Source organism: Microcaecilia unicolor, chromosome 2 (assembly GCF_901765095.1).
Source record: "Microcaecilia unicolor chromosome 2, aMicUni1.1, whole genome shotgun sequence".
Classification (NCBI taxonomy): domain Eukaryota; kingdom Metazoa; phylum Chordata; class Amphibia; order Gymnophiona; family Siphonopidae; genus Microcaecilia; species Microcaecilia unicolor.
In genome coordinates this window covers 243,733,442-243,759,580 of record NC_044032.1, presented here as the reverse complement: position 1 = coordinate 243,759,580, position 26,139 = coordinate 243,733,442, and the positions used below count along the sequence as shown (strand labels likewise).

At 42.0% G+C, this 26,139-nt stretch overlaps 1 protein-coding gene across 1 annotated transcript in view; it reads left to right on the top strand.

Moving 5' to 3' along the window:
- The window catches only part of TRPM3 (transient receptor potential cation channel subfamily M member 3), a 714,222-nt gene that overhangs the window by 445,314 nt on the left and 242,769 nt on the right, over positions 1-26,139 (top strand). The window contains exon 8 of the mRNA XM_030193857.1: positions 19,098-19,221. Coding sequence (XP_030049717.1) covers positions 19,098-19,221 — 124 coding nt within the window. The remainder of the gene's footprint in view (positions 1-19,097; positions 19,222-26,139) is intronic.

The following is a 26,139-nucleotide window of genomic DNA, read 5'->3' as shown; positions in this document are numbered from 1 at the left end:
AGGCTTATATATACATATTACTATACATTTGTATTATCAGCTCCTTCCATGTGCTTAGATGGTAATGGATGCTCACACCACCATAGATCCTCTCAGGTTAGGAGAGATCATGAGCTCCATGTGCTCCATGTGCTTCATCTGTTGCATCTGCAGTGTCTAACCCCCAACAGGAAGTTGCATAGCTGTGTGACCTCTCTAAGTAATTCACATCAGAGGTCACAGAGTAATCACAGAGAAATAATAGGTGACAGGCAATGCATGTAAAATACAATTACATTCCAACAAACCCCTTCTCATGCATAACTGTCATGCAATTATTTATTCATACAAAGTCCAAGCTTTATACGCAGATTCACAAAATGTTCTCTGGGTAACGGTTTGGTCATGATGTCAGCTGTCATCTCACTGGTGTGACAATAGTGTAGACTGATGACCCCTTCTTTCGCCAACTCTCGCACGTTGTGGTATTTCGTTGCGATGTGCTTGGTGCGTGACTGAACCTTGTCATTCTGTGACAGTCGGATGCAGCTCTGATTATCTTCCATTATCTGGATTGGTCTCTTTTCAGCTATTCCGAAATCCAGCAAAAGTTTTTCAATCCACATCAGTTCTCTGCACGCTTCCGATACGGCCACGTATTCAGCCTCTGTAGAAGACAAACTCACAATACTTTGTTTATGACTGGCCCATGAAATTTGTACATTTCCATACATAAACACATATCCACTTGTGGATTTATAATCAGAATGATCCCCTGCCCAATCTGAATCACAGTAACATATTAGTTTTGGATTACTATTGGCTGAAATCTTTAATTTACAATCAATGGTACCCTTTAAATACCTTACCATCCTTTTAACTGCAGTCCAATCTGATTTGGTAGGTGAGCTGACCCTTCTGCTCAAAATTCCTACTGCATTTGCTATATCAGCCCTGTATGTGGTAGCTAGATATAAAAGCTTACCTATGGCTGATCTATATTGGATGTTATCTGGTAAAGGTTCTCTTACTGTTTCATCCTTCAGAAAATCAGTGATCATGGGAGTGCTTACAACTTGGGCATCTTGCATACCTAAACTTTCAATAAGCTCATTTATTTTCTGCTTCTGGCTTAGAAGATAAGAACCATCATTTGTTTCTCAATTTCTATACCAAGATAGTATGACACATTACCAAGTTCTTTTATCTCAACATTGTGGTTTAAACACTTTACAATGTCCTTGTACTCTTGCTCACTTTCGCTTGCAATGAGCAGATCATCAACAAAAGCTAAAATGTATGCATATTGTCCATTTGTGCACCTAGTGTACAAGCATTTATCTGCTTCACCTTGCTTAAATCCTAAATTTGTCAATATTTCATGCAATTTATCATTCCAACATTCTGCACTTTGCTTTAATCCATAAAGACCTTTGTTTAATTTACACACTAGCTGTCTTTGTTTTGTATTTATGAAACCTGTTGGTTGTTCCATGTACAAGTCTTCAGTTATATCTCCGTGAAGAAACGCTGTTTTCACATCAATGTGGTTGACTTGCATGCCTTTTGAGACTGCAATGCTCAGAAGTGTTCTGATTGTCGTGTGTTTCACTACAGGTGCAAACACTTCATCAAAATCTTCTCCATATTTTTGAAGATATCCCTTTGCCACTAATCTGGCTTTATACCTTTCCACTTTTCCTTGTGCATTCCTTTTTAACTTGAATACCCATTTGCATCCTATAGCTTTCTTGCCAGGAGGTAATTCTGTAAGAATCCAAGTATTATTTTTATCCAATGCATCAATTTCTTCTTGTGCAGCTTTACGCCATTCAGCAGCTTCTTCTGCTGGCATTTTCTCAATCTCATCCCATGTTAAGGGCTCTTGAGCTTCTGCTGACTTTGTTAGGTAAGACAGTCTTGGGGGTGGAACACCTTTGTTTTCCCTGGATGAGCGTCTGACAACAGGTTGGTCTGACCTTTCCGCATCCTCTAAATCTGAGAGTCCTTCTCCAATTGATTCCCCTTCTCCAACTGTACTGTCTTCTTCAATGATCCTTTCTGTGTCTGTTTCCTCTGCCTGTTCCTCGTTAGATACAGATGAGTTGCTTTCAGACATCTGCCTTGGTATGGCATTTATATACACTGGCATGTCTATTATGGTTCTAGTTTCATATTCTGGATGATAAGGCTCATCTGGGATAATCCAGCCTTTATCAACCCTTTTGTTTTCATCAAAATATGTAACATGTCTTATGCCAACAATGCCAGTTTTCAGATTCAAAATTCTATATCCTTTGTGTCCTGGAGCATAGCCAACTAAAATGCCCCTTTCTGTTGTGGAATCCAGCTTATGCCTTCTTTGCTTTGGTACATGAGCATATGCTGTACTTCCAAATGTTCTTATGTGTGACAGGTTTGGCTTCCTACCATGCCATGTCTCATGTGGTGTGCGCTCAGCGCCTTTAGTTGGCATTCTGTTTTGTAGGTACACTGCTGTGAGAATGGCTTCCCCCCATAGTCTTTTAGGGAGATTGCTATCTGACAGCATACATCTGGTCATTTCCACAATTGACCTAAATTTTCTCTCTGCAACAGAATTTTGCTCTGGTGTATAAGCTACTGTTGTGATATGTTGAATGCCTTCTTGTTCTAGAAATGTGCGCATGCTTTGTGAAATGAACTCACCACCATTGTCGGTCTGAAGAACCTTTGGTTTTCTTTCAAATTTATTGCTCACCATGGCTACGTATTTCTTCAGCATGTCTGTGACTTGACTTTTTTCTTTCAGCAAATAGGCCACACAATATCTAGAGAAATCATCCAAGAATATCAGCACAAATCTGTTATTTCCCAATGATGGGATATTAAACGGTCCACATAAGTCACTGTGTATTAAGTCCAGCACTTTATTACTCCTATTTCCTGTGTATGCAGGAAATGAGGGTCTCACACCTTTTTGAGTAACACAGTCTATGCATTTCTCCATTTTACCAGCATCTGCACTTATCTGAATGCCGGTGGCTAGTTGCTTACTGTAAAGATCCTGGATCACCTTAGAATCACGATGTCCCAGGCGGCTGTGCCAGATTTCCAGACTACATTTACCATCATTCTTCCTTACTTGCGCCATATGTGAGGCTTCACTTGAAATGCTCAGTTTATAAACATCATTATGCATAAAAGCTTCAGCATACACTTCATCATTTTTAGAGATTGTGCACTTACTGTTTTCAAAATGAATCACAAATCCCTTCTTATCTAATGTAGATACACTAAGCATATTGCAAACTGCTTGGGGAATATACAAGACATCACTTACAGGAATTTCTTTAACTTCATTAGACACTTTGCATTTTAAGAATCCAATACCTTTTGCTTGGATCTTAGCAGTCCCTGCGTTTGCAGTTTTAAGAATACCTTCCTCTGGACACATCTCCTGAAAGAAATCCTTACAATTGGTTAAATGGCATGTGCTCCCTGAATCCAAAATCCAAGTACTTTCATTTGAATTATTATTTACCATAGTCAAAGATTTTTCTGCCATTAGAAAGCCCTTGTGTTTATCTTTGTCCTTCATACATTTCCTGGTTTGAAAATTCTTTAGTTCCATTGGCTTAGGTGAGCTAGAGGGAGTGTTTTGTGTTTCCTTACACCATTTAGATACATGTCCCTCCTTTCCACATGAGTAGCAAATCAGCTTGCCCTTGGGTGGAGTTTTCCCATAGCTCCGCCTTCCTCTGTTCTTTGCCAAGAAATTTGTTTCATTTCTCTCTGACTTGCTTTGAGAACACATCTCCTCAGAATCATTTATTATGCATTCCTGCCTTAGTTTTGATGTTGCCTGTTCAAAAGATTGCCCTTCAATGGCCTCATTTACAGACCTAAAAACATCAAACTTCTTTGATAGTGAGGTAAAAAGAAATGCTCTTTTCAATGCATCACACATGGGAATTCCAGAAAGTTCTAACTTTTGAAATGAAGACATAAGATGCATAATGTGATCATTACATTTACTTTTATCCCTTAATTTGGTTTCATTCAACTCTGCTAGCCAAATTGGTTGCTGCTTTGCATATGTAGTTGCATACATAGTTCTCAGTTTATATAAAATGTCCTTTGGTGTATCTTTTCCCTCCACTAATATGGCTTGTTTCTCTGAGAGAGCTTCCAAAAGCATGCACTTCACATAATAGTTTGCATTGTCCCATTCAGCCATATTTTCAGCTGTTCTGTCTTGGTCTAAGCATATATTTAATCCTTTTGCTCGAAGGAGACATATAAATCTTAGTTCCCACTGCTGATAATTAAACTCAGTTAATTTAGGCACCTTGAGAGAATAGAACAATGGTGAATTTCTTCCCTCAGCCATTTTCTTAGCCTTCTGTCTGCTGTGTGGGGGGAGAGAGAGACAGACTGAATCTTTCCTTTAAAACTTAAGAGAAAAATGTGGCCTTTTTTTCTGCCTAGTAATATTTCTCTTCTTTTTCAATTCCTGGGCCCTGGGCCCATAACCCTTTTGTTGGATTATTTGTAGTAAATAATTAGCAGATTTTAGTACACACAGCTTCAGCTTTAGAAATGTTAATTTCTTTCTTCATCTCTCTCTCATTCACCCCTGAATAATTCACTGCTGAGTCACTTTAAAGTTGAAGTAACAAAACATCTGTTTACTCACAGTTTGTAGTTAGATTATAATCAGACAGGCTTATATATACATATTACTATACATTTGTATTATCAGCTCCTTCCATGTGCTTAGATGGTAATGGATGCTCACACCACCATAGATCCTCTCAGGTTAGGAGAGATCATGAGCTCCATGTGCTCCATGTGCTTCATCTGTTGCATCTGCAGTGTCTAACCCCCAACAGGAAGTTGCATAGCTGTGTGACCTCTCTAAGTAATTCACATCAGAGGTCACAGAGTAATCACAGAGAAATAATAGGTGACAGGCAATGCATGTAAAATACAATTACATTCCAACACTCTCCCCCTCTGAAATGGCCACATGGCCAGTGCTTTACTTTCTGCCTGGCCATTTCCTGTAGGAAAAATAGACTTCCCTTTTACCAGCTGCGGTAAAAGGGGGCATCGGCACACATGTAATACAAGTGCCGACACCAGCACCGGCCTCCTTTTGCCACAGCTTGGTAAAAGGGGCTCTTACTTTATTAAAAGAATTTATAGCCCACTCGATCTATAATTATTCTTGGCAGGGTACAATATACATACACAGTAAAAGTAGAAAAATAAAACCACAGCCAAGACACACTACTTACAGTTAAACAACAACAGTTAAATATAAATCCTCATCAAAAGTTAGCATATTATCTTTCAATCCAATGTACCTGGGGTAATATACTCTTTCATACATCATTACAAAAAGCCTGTTGAAACAGAAAGGATTTTAATTATTTCTTAAAACCGTCTGCGTTCTTTGTTGCTCTTAACGAGGGTGGTAATGCATTGCTCAACAGCCAATATTCAAAGGCTCTTATCTGATGAGCAGGTGCTTCTCACTGGGTAAGAAAAAAACCTCACCAGAGGTACAATAAATGCTAAACTACTCCTGCCAAAAAATATATGGGCCGATGCTCAGAACTGTGAATATTCAGCCATCTCACACTGAATATTAGTACTTAGCCAGTTAAGTGCTATTTAACTGGCCAGGAGTCATTCCTGGCCAGTTAAATAGTGCTGAATATCGGCCGGTGAGTCTATATTTTTTGGTGGTACTAGTTTAGCCTGTGTTGCTCACTGGGTAAGTGCAGGCGTAAAGGATATTCAACCACACTAAGTGGAGGTTATCCAGTTAGCAGCGATACTGAGACCACTAATTTATTTATTTATTTTATTTATTGCATTTGTATCCCACATTATCCCACCTCTTTGCAGGCTCGTTCTTCATGGATGCTGGAGGTAGAAGAGAACATACAATTGGTTTTACAGAGGGTTTTGGGTTACATGGTGGTGAAATACATGATGGTTTTAAAGCAAAAGACATAAAAGAACATTTCTTTTCAGATAGCTAGCCAGATAAAGGTCCCTGTTTATTAAGCAGAATTATAGGTGCATTAACATTTTTAAGGTGCGTTAACCACGTACGCGCATTCACCATATACGTGCCTACAATATCTCTACAGGCGCTTACATGGTTAGCATGTGCACTAAGTGTAGGCACGCTAAAAACACTAACGCACCTTACTAAATAGGGCCCAAAGTTAGGATTGCTTGATTAGCAGCGATATTCAGACCACTAATTAGATAGCTAGCCAGATAAAGTTAGGATTGATTGATTGATTTTTTAATTGGGATTTATTAACCTCCTTTATGAAGAGATTCATCCCAGGCAGTGTACAGCAGGTACAGTTTCACATAAAACTTACAATTTGGTTTAAGCAAAAAGGGAGCTCCAGTTACTTCTCCAGTTAGCAGTTTGAATATTGCCACTAACCAGATAGCACTGCTGGTCAGCACTAGTTCTTGGATATTCAGTCACAACCAGTATCCAGATAAACCAGTGCTGAATATCTGGTGTTTTTTTACCTGTCCAAAATGATAAATGTTCCAGGTTTAATATAGTCCCTGCAATTTTTACACTAAGTGGAGTGGAGAAGTGGCCTAGTGGTTAAAGCACCGGTCTTACAATCCAGAGCTGGCCAGTTCAAATCTCACTGCTGCTGCTTGTGATCTTGGGCAAGTCACTTAACCCTCCATTGCCTCAGGTACAAACTTAGATTGTGAGCCCTCCTAGGACAGAAAAATATCCAGCATACCTGAATGTAACTCACATTGAGCTACTACTGAAAAAGATATGAGCAAAATCCAAATAAATAAGTGCACAACACAGTTAGAATTTGTTTGGACCTTTAATCCTTTTGGGGGTTTAAATCCCTGAATGAAGAGTAACAAAGTCTTTCTGGGTAAAGTCGTTTGGCTCTTGCACAAGTCTCACCTTGGTGTTGTGACACTTTATTTTTCTCCAGCAGGCTGTCTCACCACCTGACTTATCATGCTATCCTTAAAGTATGGCTTCTGAATTAGAGCTAGAAACACAGTAAAGGTCACGATGTATGTACGTATACTTTGTGTAAGTGGACACTATTGGGTCCTTTTAAGCTGCAGGAAAAAGGGCCCTGTGCTAATAGTGGGGGCCATTTTCCCATGCACCAGGGCTCTTTTTACCACAGCGGGTAAAAAAGCTCCCAGCACACATGGCCATGCAGTAAAAGAACTCTTACCGCATTGCCATACTGCAGGGAACCGTCACCACCACCCATTGAGGTGGTGATAAGGGCTCCAGCACTAACCCAATGTTGGGCTTACCTCCATTCTGTAAAAGGGCCCCTATGGTTATTAAGTCAGAAGTCATGGCATACTAGTCAGTAGTAGGAATTTATACACAGACCATTCCTTTACCTAGGATTTTCATTCATCATTAATTAGTTCCATGCAAAAAGAATCTTTTTCAATCTTGCCTTACTGGAACAGACCATAGGTCATTCAAGCCTGGCATCCTGTTTCCAACTGTGGCCAATCCAGGTCACAAGTACCTGGCAATATACTAATTTTATGCTGCTTACCCTAGAAAAAAGCAGTGGATTCTCCCAAGTACTTCTTAATAATGGCTTATGGACTTTTCTTTTAGGAAAGTATCCAAACCTTTTTAAAACCCTGCTAAGCTAACTGCTTTTACCACATTTTCTGGCAACGAATTCCAGAGTTTAAATACTTGTTGAGTGAAGAAATATTTTCTTCAATTTGTTTTAAATGTACTACATAGTAGCTTCTTTGTGTGTCCCCTAATCCTAGTATTTTTGGAAAGAGTAAACAAGCAATTCACATCTACCTGTTCCATTCAACTCAGTATTTTATATTCTATCATATTTTCCCTCAGCCATCTCTTCTCCAAGCTGAAGAGCCTTAGCCCCTTTAATCTTTCCACATAGGGAAATTGTCCCATCTCCTTTATCATTTCTGTCGCCCTTCTCTGTACCTTTTTCTTATTCCACTAAATCTTTTTTGAGATGCGGTGACCACAATTGCACATAGTATTTGAGGTGCGGTCACACTATTGAGTGATACAAAGGCATTATAATATTCTCAGAATCCCTGGCTATTGATCATCAAGTCTCTTTTCAATGATATGCAATATTTTATAAAGAAAGGTAGTACAGTAACCAGAATGCAAATATGACCCTGATTGCATGACTGTGATAGTGTGGACAGCCTCACCTTTGATAAATGCAGTGCAGTAGTTTCAGTATTAGTAAATAGAGAAAATTACTTCCGGTGCTGGTTAGTTAAATACTGGCATGCATCAGTTTCAGCAAATGGCAAATAAGGCTTGTCCACTGGAATATGTGCTAATATGATCAATTAATTGTTAAATATAGCTTTAATGCTTAATGCTTACAAGAGCTTTGAGGTGGTTTATTACTTTCATATAATAACCCAAGAATTAAATCTCTTTCTTTCTTTCATTCTTTCTACTCTAGAACTAGGCAGATTACAAGGTAACATTCTGTAGTCACACCGGGGTGTGGGAGTCATTTTCCACCCTCTAAAGGGCTGCTTTCCCCTGCAAGCTTGAGTTTTAACACAGGTCAGGGTAGAGAAGTGAGCCGGTCCGGGTTTTATGGTCTTTAATTTTACCATAAACTTTTAACTTTCGAATCCCAATAATCCACTTTCAAATCCCAATAAGGGTCCCAAACAATAAGAAAAAGGGTCCAAACAAGTAAAGAAATGTTCTTAGAGTCTTTGCAATCCTGGTAACAATTCCCTTGAGGTATAGTCCAGGTTACAAATTTTAGCAGTTCCTCAGCAAGGACTCTTCTTAGGTTTGCGTAGTTTGTAAAGTTCAACAGTTCAAAAAAGAAACTCCCAGGCCTCAGCAACTAGCCCTTACCTCGAGAAGGGATGGCAGCTCACCTCCTTCTACACAGCTTGATTCTGGCTGTTTCCTCCCACAGCTGCGCTTACTTGTTAGGCCTGGTTTTGGTCAGGGCCTTCCAACTCCATTTGACCATTCTCTCTAGCCAATTCTATTGGTATCTTCTTCTCCTCCTCAGTGTAGTCTATCGGTTCCTCAGTACTAGTTGCTTCCGGTTCTGGCTGGGCTGAGGGGAACTCCTCCCTCCACTCTCCCTGGCTAGGAGGGATCACATACTGTCTTTTTATTCAGGGGAACTGGGCCTCATCCCCACTGCCCCTTCTAGTGAGCATTTTTGGGAACAGCCACTCTTTCTCTTAGGGATTCCTCCTGATTCTTCCTCCGGGAGTATGGTCCAGGTCTTGGACCTCTCCCTTCGGTTTCTGCTTACAAAGTGTTTCTAGGGGTTTGGTTTTCCTATATGCTCTCCTTCTGATGGGGTGTCCTAACCTTGCCTCATCACAATACATAATAAAAACATTAAAGACCTAAAATAAAATTGCCAGTATACATTCAGAGATCATAAAATAAAAATAAGCAACACAAACATATAACTAGTATAGTCATAATATGGAACAGCCTAAAATAGGTATCATCAGTCATCTGGTTAATTACCAAAAGCCTGGACAAAAAAACAGGGCCTTTAGATGTTTCTTGAAAGTGATGCTGTCCACTATCAGTAGAAGTGCTATAGGAAGCCTATTCCATTCTAGGGGGCCTGCAATAGAAAAACAAAAACCTCTGGTTTCTGCCAAATGGACCATCGCTAAAGGGGTAATCGTCAATTTCCAAGTGCCTACTGATCATAATGCATGGGCTGGTCTGTAGATCTTTAAACTGTAGTCAGGTAATGTGGGTGTTATGTTGAAGTGCTGTGAGTGTTGAAACCTTAAATCTAATGCGCCAATCTACTGCTAACCAATGCAGCTCTTTCATATAAGGTGCAACATGGTGATACCTGAGTACTCCTGCCACCAAGCGGGCTGCAGCATTCTGAATAAGCTGCAATGCTTTAATGCATGTTTACAAGATGCCTAAATGTTGAGCATTGCAGTAGTCTAGACATGAAAGCACCAGATTGTCCACAACAAATCTAAAATCATCAGCTGATTTCATCAATTTCAGCTTACTCATCATACAAAGACAAAAAAAGAGGATTGAATTACAAATGTAATCTGATTCTGCATGAACAATGGTGAATCTAAGACAATGCCCAAACTACAGAGTTTCTGTCTGATCAGCAACTGTGTATCCTGAAACAAAACAAAAGAAAGAATGTCTGTGGTGTTTGATTAGCTAACAACCATTATCTCAGCCCATGAGAAATTCAAGGTAAGTCAATTTGCATCCATCCATGCCTTTATTGCCCTATGACATTCATGTAACTCATGAACAGTGTCACCTAATGGATAATCAAAAGAAAAGAAGAATTGCATAGCATTGGCGAACATAAGATGTTGTACGTTGAGTTCTTGAAACACCTGACAGAGGGCCAGAAGGTATAGACTGAATAGCAAAACTGATAAGGAAGATCCCTGTGGTACAGCAGTGAGAAGAGGATGAACAGTAGGATGGGAGTTCAATAAGCAGACCTAAATGCATCTACGAATAAACTACAAGAGAACCAACATATGTATGTATTTATTTATTTAGATTTTGCTCACACCTTTTTCAGTAGTAGCTCAAGGTGAATTACATTCAGGGACTCTGGATATTTCTCTGTCCCAGGAGGTAGCATTGTATCGGCAAATCCCATGGATTCCACATATTGAATCATAAGTATGATAAATAGTATCAAATGCACAGAGACATCAAGTGGCAATTATCTAATCTCTGATTTAAGGCATCAAGTGTAGATAGCAGTAGCGGTTTTGCACTATGAGCCCTTCTAAAACCTTATTGATAGATATCTAATAGGTCAGCTTTTTTGCCAAAAGTATTAGCTTGATCCAGAACCACTCTCTCAATTATCTTAGTGACTGCTGAAAGCACAGAAATAGGATGATAATTAGCAAGGCTTGCAGGATCTAGTGACGCCTTTTTAAGCAGAAGTCAAACTAGCTCTTAAGTGCTAAGACTAAGTAATTTTGTATTTACTTTACTTTAAGCATTTAGGGGTGAATTCTATATATGGCCCCCAAAAAAGCACTATTCTATATGCCACACTTACAGTATAACACTTATGTCTGCACTTCCGGAATAACACTTACGTTCGGGAATCAGCGTGACCATTTGCACCAACTAAAATGTGGTGCAAATATGCATGCCTAAATTAGGCACATATCCCCCTCATTCTATAGCAACACTCGTAAATGTTAGGAACACTCCCGTTCCGCCAATTTCCCCCCCCCCCCCCCCCTTTTGAACTTGTACATAAAATTCCAATTAAATCTAATTTGTACCAATAATTGATTGTTAACAAGCCAATTATGGGTACTAATTAGCTCATTATTCAATTAAATTGTGCAAGCAAATTGGGCACACACAATTTTTAGCTACTTTTATAGAATTTGGGGGTTAGCTCATGCTTTTTTCCCAAGGTGAGTTACAGCCAGGGATAGCAGCTATTTTCCATATCCCTAATGGGCTCGCAACCTAGGGGGGCAATTCTATAACTTGGCACCTACATTTAGGCATGCTGATGCTACGTGCTGAGTGCTGATTCTTTAATGGGATCTGGGAGCCAAGGTGTCATTATAGAATATTAGTGTGAACCCAAATTGATGCAGCTACATTTAGGAGCAACCATTTATGCCAGGCCAAAGGCAGGCAAAAATGGGTGCACTTAGAGTAAGTGCATAAAACAAAAAAAAATGAGGTAAAAACCCTCACGATACCGTGAGATATAAAACAAAAAACAGTGAGGAAAAACCAAGTTATGATACCAAAAAACGCTTTATTGTATAAAAATGACCCGACCCTAAGGCCTACCTCAGGGGTCTTGAACAATCTCAGATGATCTAGAGGGGAATAATCGAACGGCGCTGGCAAAATAGATTGCCGGCGATCTATTTTGGCGGCGCCGCAAACAGCTGGCCGGAACCGTATTATCGAAAAAGATGGCCGGCCATCTTTTTTTCGATAATACGGTTTAGCCGGCCAAATGCCGTGGAGTTCGCCGGGTTTGAAATGGCCGGGTTTGTTTTTCAGAGATAATGGAAAGTTATGTCGGTCATCTCAAACCCCGGCCAAATTCAAGGCATTTGGCCGTGGGAGGAGCCAGCATTTTTAGTGCACTGGCCCCCCTGACATGCCAGGACACCAACCAGCCACCCTAGGGGTCACTGCGGTGGACTTCAGAAAAGCTCCCATGTGCATAGCTCCCTTACTTTGGGAGCTGAGCCCCCCCAAACCCACTACCCACAAATGTACGGCACCCACTAAAATTGCTCCATGGACCTGCATACAGCCTCTAGGACTTATTGCTGCTGTATAACTTTGGCACACCAGTTCACACCTGAAGACTAATCTCTCTGAAAAAGTCCTTTCTTGAAATAACCATGTTTACTCACAGTTAACTGCAGATCAGAGGTTTGTCCCACTGGCAAAGAGTCCCCTGGTACTAAGATTAGCAGTAGGTCAGAGCTGGCACAATGGTGTACAATGCCCTCTTTCAGCACCATGCAAGGTAAGAACTACGTTCTCTAATGTAGGTAACACAGGAAAGGGAACTAAAACTGGCTTACAAAAATGGCCACTACCGCATGGACTACAACAGGAAACAAAACAGGGCACACTCTGATCCAGTTAGCAGGGGGGGAAAAGCACCAGAGGAGTAGAGCCCAGTACCCTACACCCACCACAATGCATTGCTAATGTGACTCTGCAGGGCACCTAACAGAAAAGGTGTCACACTCACCCAAGAGCCACATATCAACCAGGGAAAGGCTGTCGGAGGATACAACACATTCTGCTGTCATGGAGGTGGGTACGGCATTTGAGGCTGGCAAAAAAGGTTTTTAGTTTTATTTTTTTAGTTTGGAAGGGGATTGGTGACCACTGGGGGAGTATGGGGAGGTCATCACCCATTCCCTCCAGTGGTCATCTGGTCAGTTAGGGCACCTTTTTGAGGCTTGGTCGTGAAAATAAAAGGACCAAGTAAAGCCGGCGAAATACTGCTTAACGCCGCTTTTTTTTTTTTCCATTATCGGCGAAAGCCGGCCATCTGGTAGCCACGCCCATGCCTGCCCATGTCCTGCCTTCGCTTATCTACTGATACGCCCCCTGATACGCCGGTGAAGCGATGGGAAAGCGGCGATGCAGTCAAAAATGCCACTTTCGATTATACCGATTTCGCCGCTTTTAAAAAATCGCCGACCAGAAGATGGCCGGTGGTCACTTTCGATTATAAGCTGGCTAGTGTATGAACATACACTGGTGAAAATTTGCTTAAACGAAAACTTGTTTGATCTCCTCTCTTCTAGAATAGCATATGATCAGTTACCAACTGATTGGAAATGGTGTTGCCACAAAAGAGCCTCCTCTCTTCTAAAATAACATGTGTTCAGTTACCACATCAGATTGTTCAAGACCCCTGAGGTAGGCCTTAGGGCCGAAACATGGCCATGTCAGGTCGTTTTTATACAATGAAGCGTTTTTTGGTATCCTAACTTGGTTTTTCCTCACTTTTTTTTTGTTTTACAACTGCACTTAGAGTAAGTGCTCCATGGAAAATGCATAACTTATACTATTCTGTAAGTTACACATATAAGTGGAGACAAATCCATAGCCTGCCCATTCCCCACCCACATATATGCCCCCTTGAAGTTGTGCGCTATAGTCCTGAGGTGCAGCCTTTTAGAATAGCACCTAGTGTACTTACATAACTGCCAATTTTGGCTCCTCTGATGCACATAAGTGGCACATGAGTGAAGGCCAGAAACACCAAACACCATGAAGTGTTCCCTACGAAGGAAGATGCTGTCCAACGAGTAGGGAAGGGATGTGGGGTAACTAATCCAGGTAGGACACCAAAGGCTGAGTAGATAAAATCTTTATTACCAATGACCAGACATAAAAGACTCAACATGGTTCCGTGTTTCGGCAAATGGTATGCCTGCCTCAGGAGTCAACATATTTGTGTCAATTGTGGATACAGTTTCAGTTGTGCAATCTTGTAGCTGGAAAGCTACCTTTGCTAAATCGTCCAGTGACGCCTCAAAAAGCACAGCACCGAGAATGTCGCTTAAAACATGGATTGGTTGCCCCACATCCCTTCCCTACTGCTTGAACAACATGAGTGTAGGCGCCAAGTTATAGAACTGCCCTTCACGTTTTTACCTGAGGTAATGGAGGGTTATCCCCCAAATTCTATAAATGGCGCTCAAAATTGTGCATGCAAATATCGGTACATGCCCATTTTGTGCACAATTTAATTGAGTAATAAGTCAAATAGCACCAATAATTGGGTGCTCACAATCAATTATTGGCACTAATTGGCACCAATATGAATTTACACACACATCTAGCTAAACGCAGTTCTATAAAGATGCTCGCATAAAGTTTTTGGAGCACAATGGAAAAGAGGGTGTGGCCATGGGAGGGGTATGGTCAGGGGGCGTTCACTAAAGATGTGCGCATTATTATAGAACTAGTAAAAAATGCCCGTTTCTTAAGGGAAGGAAACGGGCGCTAGCAAGGCCATCCCCCACCCTCCCTCGCTGTTCCAGACTCTGCCCTCCCTCCGTTTTCACCCCCCCTCTGCGTTACGGACCCCTGTACCCCCCTTCCACAACCCTGTCGACCCCCCTTCTCGGCGAAAACCATCCCCCGCCACCATGGAGTACCTGTGCTGATGGGGGACCCCAACCCCTGTCAGCCGAAGTCCTGTGCTGGCCTTCGCGGCGTTGCTTCCTCAATGATCTTCTGTTGAAGTTCCTCTGCGTGCACAGGACTTCGGCTGACGGGGGTTGGGGTCCCCTGTCAGCACAGGTACTGGAGGGCGGTGGGGGATGGTTTTCGGTGGGAAGGGGGGGGTCAACAGGGTCGTGGAAGCGGGGTACAGGGGGCTGTAACACGGGGGGGGTGTTGAAATCGGAGGGAGGGCAGAGTGTGGAACTCGGTGGGAGGTGTGTGAGGGGACATGCTCGTCGGGTGAGGGGGTGATGCGGCGAGGAGGGGGTCTGTGTTGCCCCGCTCCCTGCCACTTGCTCCGAAGTGGCAGGGAGCGGCGCACTGACAGCTGATTCCCAGGCAGGTGGAAGAGTAGGGAAACATGCTTCGTGTGTTTCCCTACTCCTCCCCTTGCTTTGGAATCAGCTGTCACTGACGTCAGTGCGTGCCTGCCTAGCAGACCACCTCTGAGGGAGGCACGGTCCCAGGCATATTAGAACGTTGGAGGTGAGAATTATTATAAAAGATTTGAGGGCTCCATGCCTAATTTAGGCACGAGGATTTAAACCAGGTTTCAGTCGGTGTAAATCCTCGCACCCAAAATTGGGTGTAGATCCCAGCACTGAGCACTATTCTATAAATGGCACCCAACTCTGACTAGCAGTGCTCATTTTTTTCGATGTCCAAATTTGGGCACCATGTACTGATTAGTCCTAAGTGACTAGCACAGAGTCACATACATCTATCAATGGGCTAAGAAAAGAACCAATGTAATACTGTATTAGAAATCCCATGTGTCATACAAGTATGATAAACAGTATCAATGGCCACAGAGACATCATTACATTAAGTGGAAATGCTTTAGGTTGCCTGTATACTACTATAATTTATACACATCAATGGTTCCCAAACCTGGTCCTGGAGGTTTTCAGGATATCCACAATAAATATTCATGAAAGAGATTTGCATACAATGGAGGCAGTGCATGCAAATCTCTCTCATAATTATTCATTGTGGATATCCTGAAAACCTGACTGGCTGGGGTGCCTCCAGGACCAGGTTTGGGAGCCACTGTTTTAGCACATACCTAGGTATGGTCATTTACAACAGCAGGTGTAAGTGATTGAAATTTAAGCATGTTTTTGGCCACTTTCCAGTATTCTATAAAGACATCAACTTTTCTTTATAGAATAGGCTTGAAATAGATGCCATAACCAGCACCTTTTAAAGTTGCCCTATTATAGAATTACCCTTTTAATACCCTTATCAAGTATTAAGGATGTGCATTGGCCAAAACGTTTTGGGGTTTTTTTGGAATTTTTGACCTATTTTAAAGGGTTTTTTTTCTGTTCATTTCACAAATTTAGTTTAATTAAAAAAAAAAAAAATATATATATATATATATATATACACACACACACACACATGTTAGAGCTTTTTTACACACCTTAATTGACTCTGGAAGAGCTGTTCGATTTCCTTCCAGAATCGCCCAACTGAGTGAGTTTGAACTGCATGCTGTCCAAACTCCACTGTTCACACAGTCTCATAAGAACTGTTCAATAATTTGTACATTGCTGGTTCAAACTCACTGAGAGCCAAGTGGCACAGGTAAAAAGAAAATAGCTGTTCCAGAGGAAGCATTGGCAGCAAACCAGCAGGGAAGGTGGGAGGAGAATGTGTAACAGGGGAAGAGAGCCAAGGAGCTGCATGTGAGTTGATGGGGGCTGCCTTACAATGAAGAGCACTGCTCTAGATAGAGGCAGCGGAATGGAGTGTGCCTCTGATCAATCTTTTGTCCCATTTGGCATGTGTGTAGGTAGAATGAACTTAGTTTATCCCCCCCCCCCTTCCCCTTCAAAAAAAGATGCTCCTCTTCCAGGAATGTCCCAAGCTGGAATCATGCCTGTGTGACACATCCCCTAGCGCCCCCACTCCTGCCACTTCTGTGGCCACCGCAGGGGAGATAATGGATGGGAAGCAATTTTTGCAGCCACATCTTCCTTGACCCCTGTGCAGCCATACAGCCATCAGGTCGGTCCTGTCCTCTTCCTTTGCCTCTAAGAGTAGCTACATTAAAAAAAAAAGCAACTCTTTTTCTTCCTGAAGAGGAGCACATCCAAAAATCCCTGATTAAAATGCATCTATGCACTCCTTGGTATCTCTTCTACTGCATAAACAGATGTTAAAATTGAAAAATGCACTCACCCTGAGCACTTACTAAAAGCTGAAGCATTCCCGAATCAATGTGAAACATTATGTAATTGGCATGCATTTGTTATCCAATCTGGGTCACAAAACTCCATGCCACCCAGTACAGCGCTCTTCAATCCACTGAATACTTTGCTCTCAATATTAGCAAGCTGTCTGTTCTGCCAGCCAAACACTCTCTTGTTGGCTCCCAGCTCTGTATGGATTGGGAATATGCAAATATACACAGAGCCAGTCCTAAAACTGAGATCATCACATCGTTCTGGCTGCCACAAAAGTGGCCGTTTTAATGAATATGTTGCCTGTAGTGTGCAAATATGAAAAGGATATTTTGAAGTTTATAGAAGGGAACTGTTGCCCAACTATTGGTGAAATATATATCTGTATCCATCTATATCCATCTATCTATACAGATAGATGGATATATATACAGATACCTACAGGGTGAGGCGAATAAAAGTAACCCCCTAGAGTATTTTGCTGTTTTGTCAGCAACCACTTTGAATTTGAATGAAAAATTGTATGTACTTATTTAGGCCTCTCTCTTTGACCAAGCCACAAAAATGTGCCCTAAATGACCAGATGACCACCGGAGGGAATTAGGGATGACCTCCCCTGTCTCCTTCAGTGGTCACTAACCACCTCCCACCCTGAAAAAAACAACCTTAAAAACTTTTGTCTTCTTTTTTTTTTTTAGAGTATGGGTGAAGGATGTCCTTCGCTTTGCCTCCATCCCTGCTGAGGACGTCCGTCCAAAATGTGGATGTTTCTGTGAGAAGGATGTCCATGCCTTTGCTATGCCTCCGACACCCTCTTTATTTATTTATTTGGATTTTGGATCACAAGTAGCAGTAGTGGGATTTGAACTGGCCACCTCTGGATTGCAAGACCAGTGGTCTAACCAGTAGGCTACTCATCCACTCCTCCATTCCACTCCACTCCCTTGAAATTTGGCCGTCCCTTTGGGGGGGCAGTATTCAGGTCCCTGGGGGGGAGGTGTATGTCAGTGGAGTCAAAATGAAGGCTTGGACGTCCTTCTTTCAAACATTTTGGATGTCCTCAACTGCCCCCCCCCCCCTCCCACAGGGATGGCCAAATTTCAAGGGACTGGAGTGGAGGAGTAGCTAGAGCACTGGTCTTGCAATCCAGAAGTGGCCAGTTCACATCCCACTGCTACCACTTGTGATCCAAAATCCAAATAAATAAAGGGGGTATCAGAGGCATAGCAGGCACGGACATCCTTCTCACAGAAACATTCAGGCATGGACATCCTTCTCACAAACATCCACACTTTGGACATCCTCAACTGCCATTGCAGAATCAGAGGCATAGCAATGGACATCCTTCACCCATACTCTAAAAAAAAGACAAAAGTTTTTAAAGTTGTTTTTTTCAGGGTGGGAGGTGGTTAGTGACCACTGCAATCCTTTTTCCTTTCAGTTAGTGCATCAGTTAGTCCACTGCAGTGCCCCCTAGGGTGCCCGGTTGGTGTCCTGGCATTTCAGGGGGACCAGTGCACTACGAATGCTGGCTCCTCCCACAACCAAATGACTTAGATTTGATTGTTTTTGAGATGGGCATCCTCGGTTTCCATCACCGAAAATTGGGGACGACCATCTCTAAGGACGACCTAAATTTCAAGATTTGGGCTTCCCGATCGTATTATCGAAACAAAAGATGGACGTCCATCTTGTTTTGATAATACGGGTTTCCCCGCTCCTTCACGGGGACGTCCTGTGAGGACGCCCTCAGGAAAACCTGGGCGCCCTGTTCGATTATGCCCCTCTATCCTGATTATGTTTTAACAATATTGATGCTAAATATAAAGATTAACAAGGACAAGAGTTAAAATACAATAAAAATAGAATATTGCATGGTCATAGAAGTCTTGTATGACCATAGAAAATCAATTCACATAACTAAGAGCTGGTGGACCTCCAGATATATGTCGGGCCACCTGAAAAACACCAGCCTCAGCTGATAGAAGAGAATGGCTTGCTGTCAGTAGCAGTTAGGCTCCATCTCTACCAGCTCCAATTAACAGTGGTCCCTAACAGTGAATTCAAATGACAGTGTGTTTCAATTAAAAGCAGATCACAAATTTTTCATTTTATAGTGTGTTGCTTCTAACTTACAGCCTCATCAATGAATCTTTGAGGGACCAGCTGCTAGTTACAATCCAGAAGACATTTAACTATACCCGTACCCAGGCACAACACCTCTTCATGATCCTCATGGAGTGTATGAAGAAGAAAGAGCTGGTATGTGTTTCATATTCCAGACGCACCATTTTAAAATCTAATGTTTCCATATACCATGCTGATTGTTGCTTTAAGATTTCTGAAAGAGATACATGTGCCTTGTCATCACATTTTGAAGGATTCTAGATGCCTCAGCTGAGCTTCCACCTTTTTCACTGCATGTTTACTTTCTTTTGGGTAGGGATATGCACAAGGGAACATGTTTGGTTCAATGTTTGCATTTTTGGCTTTTTTGTTTTGCTGATTTTCAGACTGGTAAAAGGGAAGTCTCGATTTCCTGCAGGAAATGGCCAGGCGGCAAATAAAGCATTGAGGTGGCGGTAAAGGCTCTCGTGTTAACCTAGCGGTAACCGGGCAGTGCATGGCACTGTCCAATTACCACCAGGTACACTCTGGTTCTACAAAAATAAATACATTTTTGTAGCGCCAGAAATGACGACGTGCTATGGGTAGGAAGTACCGCCAGGCTGCTGTGGTAGCCTGGTGGAACTTCCTGTATGGTGAGCAGTAAGCCTGCGCTGGGCTTACGCTGCTTAGTAAAAGGAGCCCTTAATGTGTTAGATGTATGAAATTGATTTTACATCCACTAATTTTTTTCAGGTATGCAGATAAGCTAAAATGTAGGCTAATATATTTATTAGGATTTATTTACCACCTTTTTGAAGGAATTCACTCAAGGCGATGTACAGTAAGAATAGATCAAACATGAGCAATAGGCAATTGCAGCAGTAAAAATATCCAAATAACAATACGAAGTATGGCATGGTATACTACTTGCAATGTCAACACAATACGTAATGGAACATTATAATCGATAGTGAAGGGTAAGGCAAAGTTGTAACATAGATGGGTAAGAAAGTAGGAAGAGTTAGAGAGTAAGGTGACTGATTTGAAGAAAGTTGCACATGAAGTAAGAGAGATGGGTAAATATTATCTCAACTAGGGTAGGAGTGGATAAATGTGTCCTGATGCAGTATGTGCAACCTGAGTCACTCCTTGTGTGTGTGAGTGAGACTAATAAGTTAGTTACTTCTTCCATTAAAGGCCTGTGAATGCACATCCTTACTTTTTGGTGATAAGGTACATTTGTGTCCCAGAACTCTTGTCAGGTCAATGTGTCCTTTTATTTTTGAGGCTTTGTAACTACTGGTTGTATTTTATATGACATATAGCTAGGAAAAAATATTTCAATATCTGTGTTTTCAACAATAAAATGTAACTGAACATGAAGTATATAAGGAAATGCAGTGTAAGACAGAAAATGTATAAATTACACTATAACAGATATCAAATTCATTTAGAAATTAGTACATGTGGAGGGACATTTTCCATATAACATTTAAATCCGGCTTTGGACATTTTGGTCAAAATATCACAAATTCAAGTGGCAAAATAACAATTTTTCATACAGAAAAATGTTTACTTTTTGTTTCAAAACTGGCCATCTACTAGATGTTTTGTGCTCAGTTCGTCAATCTTTTTGGACCATTAAAAAAAAAGTGCAAGTGAAAATCAATCTATTGGGATGTAGGAAGAGCCAGCATTCTTAGTAGATTGGCCACACAGACATCCTAGCAGAGCAGTGGGGCACCCTAGGGGGCACTGCCAACATTCCCATTAGTATGTAGGTGTGGTCCAGGATGCAGAGGGGTGGGAGTCCAGATATATGCAGCCCCTCAGTTTAGCATTTCATGGTTAGTGGAGGAGGGCCCCATGATTACTTGTCATTGGATATTCTGTACATTCTGATTTCAGCAATGTTTTTTTCCCTTTCTTAATAAAAGCAATAACATGTATTGTAATAACAAAGGGACCTCAGTGCATGTGACCCTGCCTATACTGTATATGGTGCTTGCATATGAGTGATGCTGTGGTCCTGGGGGGGAGGGGGGGCATGATGCATACTCACCTTTCCAGGGTGCCTCTGATGGTTCTCCATGCCCTCATGAAGACCCTGAGGGTAGGCAGGTGGTAGTGCTATTTAAATATTTGTTTTCTGTGCCCGAGGCACAGTAAAAACCAGGAGCTCTGTCTTTGGGAAAGTGAGATACATAGAGACGTATCTGTACCCATAAAATGGAAGGAACATCCTGCCATTGCCATGGACGTTTTCTCGACATGGGGACCAGTACCACCATTGCACATTTTGTGTAGTGTATTTTCGACTGGTGTAAATGTTTTACAACCGTCTATGACATTTTCGATGTGTCCTCTTTCAAAACATTTTTTTGTGTGTATTTTTGAATATTGGAAAATGTTTAGTTTTTTCTTCCATTATAGACTTGCGCTTTTAGACGTCTTGCTATAAACACTTATTTCACTATTTGAATGTCATATCAAAAATGCCTCTCCACATGTTGTTTAATAGTAATATGTAAGTATGATGACTAAATAAGCATGTAAAAGTTCACACTTAAATTCAAAGCAGTTGCTGAGAAAACGGCAAAAGACTGTAGGGGTTTAATTTTTTTTTGCCTCGTCCTATAGATTTAAATGCAACGGTCAGTGTTTGAATATTGGGGAAAACTGTTTGCAAAATAGCCTTCTACAGCAAGCTATCAATACTGTGAGCACATAACATGGTTGTCCCATCAAAACTCTCACCAGCTAAAGAGGAGAACATTCCCTCTCCCCTACCATGCACAGCCATCTGGGACTCATTCAACCAGGTCACAGAAGAAGCTTTTAGCCTAGATTTGAAGATAGCCAGAGCTGGAGCTTGACATACTGACTCAGGTAGTCTATTCCAGGCGTATGGTGCAGAAAGATAAAAGGAACTAATTCTGCAGTTGGCTGTGGAGGAGAACGGTATAGATAAGAGAAATGTACCTGATGCATGGAGTTCCCGAGGAGGAGTGGAGAGAGTGGAGAGGTACTGAGGAACTGCAGAGTGAATGCACTTGTAAGTCAATAAGAGGAGTTTGAACTGTATGTGGAAACGGATAGGGAGCCAATGATGTGACTCTTGATCCCTTCCCAGCAAAGATAGTACAGAGAGCGAGCACAGGCCTCATTGAAGGGTCCACAAAAATTGTTAACTCCTCTCTTGTGGAAAGGGCAGCTGCCAAAAATATTAAAAAGAGCTGTATTGCACCCCTTACTGAAAAGAGCTCCCTTGAGAAGGACAAGCTTGAAAATTACCAACCTGTCTCTAACATTCCTTTCCTGGCAAAACTTGTAGAACAGACAGCCTGCATTCAATTTAACGATTGGCTAAATTAAAGTAATTGGCTAGACACATGTCAATCTGGTTTCAGACCAGGGTACAGAACAGAGAGTTCTTGTGCCCCTTCTCGGTGATCTGCACAGAAACCGTAAAGCCAAAATAAAAAGGTGGAAACAGCACTTCCACAAACCACAATCAAACAGTCAAATAGTGGAAGACTCCAAAGGAGGGGTTCCAAGGAGACCAACTGATACAAAGAAACTCAAAAGTAAAAGCCTTCCAAAAAGTCAAGGTTTATTCTCCAATGTACAAAGCAGGATGCGTTGACAATTTGTGACGGGAGATTTGCCTCGATACTAGTATTGCTGGATTTCTCAGCAGCCTATGACACTGTGGATCATAATATCATGCTTACAAGACTGGCAGAAAGGTATCAGTGGCACATTATGTACATGGTTCAAATCCTATTTGTTAGACAGACAACAATCAGTTCTCTTCAACAACAGCATGTCATTACCTTGGGCACCGAACTGTGTGGTGCGACAGGGATCCATACTGTCTCCCATTTTATTTAATATCTACCTCAAGCCTCTGGCTGAGCTGCTTCGATCAATTGGCACAAAATTCTATATCTATGCTAATGATGTGCAACTACTCATGCCCACTGAACCACATCTACCCACAGCTTTGAATAAACTGACTGACTGCCTAACTGCAACCAAGGAATGGGCAAAAAAACAACAAACTCTGACTGAATCCAAGCAAAAGAGAAATTCTTCGGGTACCTAACAAAAGTAGACAAGTATCTGACTTTAAAATACACTTTGGGAAATCTGAACTCTCCCTAAAATCACAGGTCAGGAATCTTGGGATACTGCTAGACTCATCACTCACTTTGATCCCGCAAATTCAACCACTACCATCTCCCTTTTCGGAAGCGTAGTTACTCTGGTTGAGTCTTTTAAATATCTGGGGATCTGGCTAGACTCCAAACTCTCATTTGTTCTGCAACTATCACAGCTATGTAAGAGCTGTTTCATCATGCTTCTCCAATTGCATTCAATAAGACATCTTTTTGACTGAGATATGCTCCATAGTCTCATCCTATGTATGTCTGCTTTTCACCAAACCTGATTACTGTAATATTGTCTACTCAGGTTTACTATGCTCACAAATAAAGAAATTGCAATTGATCCAAAACATAACGATTACGTTACTCTATCATGCTAAAAATTTTGATCATGTCACCCCTATGCCTAAAGTAAAACATTGGTTACCCATAGAATAAAGAATCGTTTACAAAATATTGCTACTTACCTTTAAGTCATTTAAAGTGGGCTTTCCTGATTATTTGACCACTCTTACAATTCCTTACATTCCATCAAGAGTTCTACGTTCTATCAACGATTACCGATTGGTTCTTCCTGGTCCTAAACAGGAATACCTCGAATCTACGAGGTATAGTGACATTTGTTTTACTGCCCCTGCTACATGGAATAATTTACCACTTCCTATTTGCAGTACCCCCAATATTCAGCCGGTGGTGGTCAGCGTTTTTTTAAACACTGATAGTCGCTGGCTAAATTATCCCCCGATATGCAGTGCCAGGCTATGTCTGGGCATTGGCACTGAATATTGCAGATTAATTTTGGATTGGCAGGCTGCTGGATCTTATCTGGCTCTGGCCAATATTCAGCCGAGCCCACATAAGAAAGTTATGTGAGCCCCGGATGAATATTGGGCTGGGACCCAAATTTTAAAAAAGTTTATTTTCCCGCTCCTGCAGACCTCAATGACAGCGCCCCCCCCCCCCCCCCCCAGGCAGCTCCACTCCTACCCCCCAACAGCAGCCCCATCCTACCCCCACCTCTCGACCAGGATAGGACCCTCTCCTGGAGCCTACCTGACCTCCCTGGTGGTCCAGCACGATGTTGGGGGCAGGAGCAAATCTCCTTCGCTTCCTGAAAATGGCTGCCCCGATCTCTCACCACACAGCCATTTTCAGAAAGCTGCTGCTAGGGACAGGAGAAAGGTAGATTCTCTCCTGCTCCTGACACCCTGCTGGACCACCAGGGAGGTCAGGTAAGCCCCAGTGGAGGGTCCTATCCTGACTGGGAGGTGGGGGTGAGGCTGCTGTGGGAGGGGGGAGGGGGATGTTGTTGGGAAGAGGCGCCCCGGGGGGGCTGTTGTCGGGGGACACGGGAAGGAGAAAGGAAACCTTTTTTTTTAATGTGGGTCCTGGCCCGATATTCAGCCGGGGCCCACATACAGACTCGCTTAACTTATGCAGGCGTTGGCTGAATATTGCCGGCGCCCGCATAAGCCTTGGCTCCTCCCCAGCACTGCCCTTCGACCCGCCCCGAATGGCCTACATTTTGAGGGGCTAGCCACATGTGATATTCAGTGGCACTCCCCAATTTAGTGCTGCTAAATATCTGCGGTTGGGCGGCGACAGGTGATTTAAGTGGGCAGGAGAGGCTCCTGCCCGCTTAAGGGGTCCTTTTACAACGGTGCGCTGAAAATGGCTTGCGGCAGTGTAGGAGCAGGTTTTGGGCACGCGCGAATCCATTTTTTAGCATGTCTGTAAAAAAGGCCTTTTTTAAATTTTTGCCGAAAAATGGACATGTGGCAAAATGAAAATTGACATGCGTCCACTTTGAGTCTGAGACCTTACCGCCAGCCATTAACCTAGTGGTAAAGACTCACATGATAACCGGGCGGTAATGACCTACGCATACCAATTGCCACTTGGTGCACATCTGTTACGCGCGCCTGAAAATAAAAAATATTTTTCAGATGCGTGTATTGGACGCGCACCAAAGTTGAAATTACAGCAAAAGCCACGCGGTAGTAGGGCGGTAAATCCATTTTGGTGCGGCTTAGTAAAAGGACCCCTAAATCGCTTAGAATATTGGCCTCAGTATTTCCTCTATTATGGAATTTAAGATAGCAATAAAAACATGACTATTTGAGTAAGTGTTTGACTCATAAGTTTGTAGGGTACAGCGTCGCTATCTCTCTATATTGGCTTTATCCTCTGGAGAATGTTTTAATGATATTTTTGCTGAAATTTGCATTTGTTACTTTTTTTTTGGTTGTCAGTTGGATCTGTCCTTCTTGTGTGAATGTTTTGTAGTTCCTATTTTGTGTGTGTGTGTGTATATATATATATATATATATATATCATACACTGCCCAGTTCTACATGTCAGTATGGGTGGTATAGAAAGTCTGAATAAACTGTAACTGTAAAAATTGTCTCTATCACTTGCATCAACTATGAGATCTCTCTCCATTTATTGAAAAGACATATCTGGCCACAGTAGTTCATGCCATCACATCACAACATGATAACAAAAAAGAGCATTCATCAGCTCCAACTAATTCGGAATGCTAAGTGGCACGACCATATCACACCATTCCTGCAAAAACTACACTGGCTAGCAGTACCTTAGAGGGCTAAATTTAATAAGCTGTTTTTGATTTTCAAGGTCCTCAGACAAAATGGGCCAGAGTACTTAAAGTATAAAAGTTAGCCCTCTACACACCTTGGAGACCTCTAAGGTCCTCTCAAGGATCATCACACTATCTATCCCCTCATCAAAAGAAACTGCTATGTGATACCCGCCAGCGAGCCTTCTCAGGAATAGCCCCCATACTCTGGAACTTACTCCCAGAGGGGCTACGTCTAACTCGAGGCTACCTCAGGAAGCAGGTGAAAGCCTGGCTTTTCTCACAAGTTTTTAATACGTG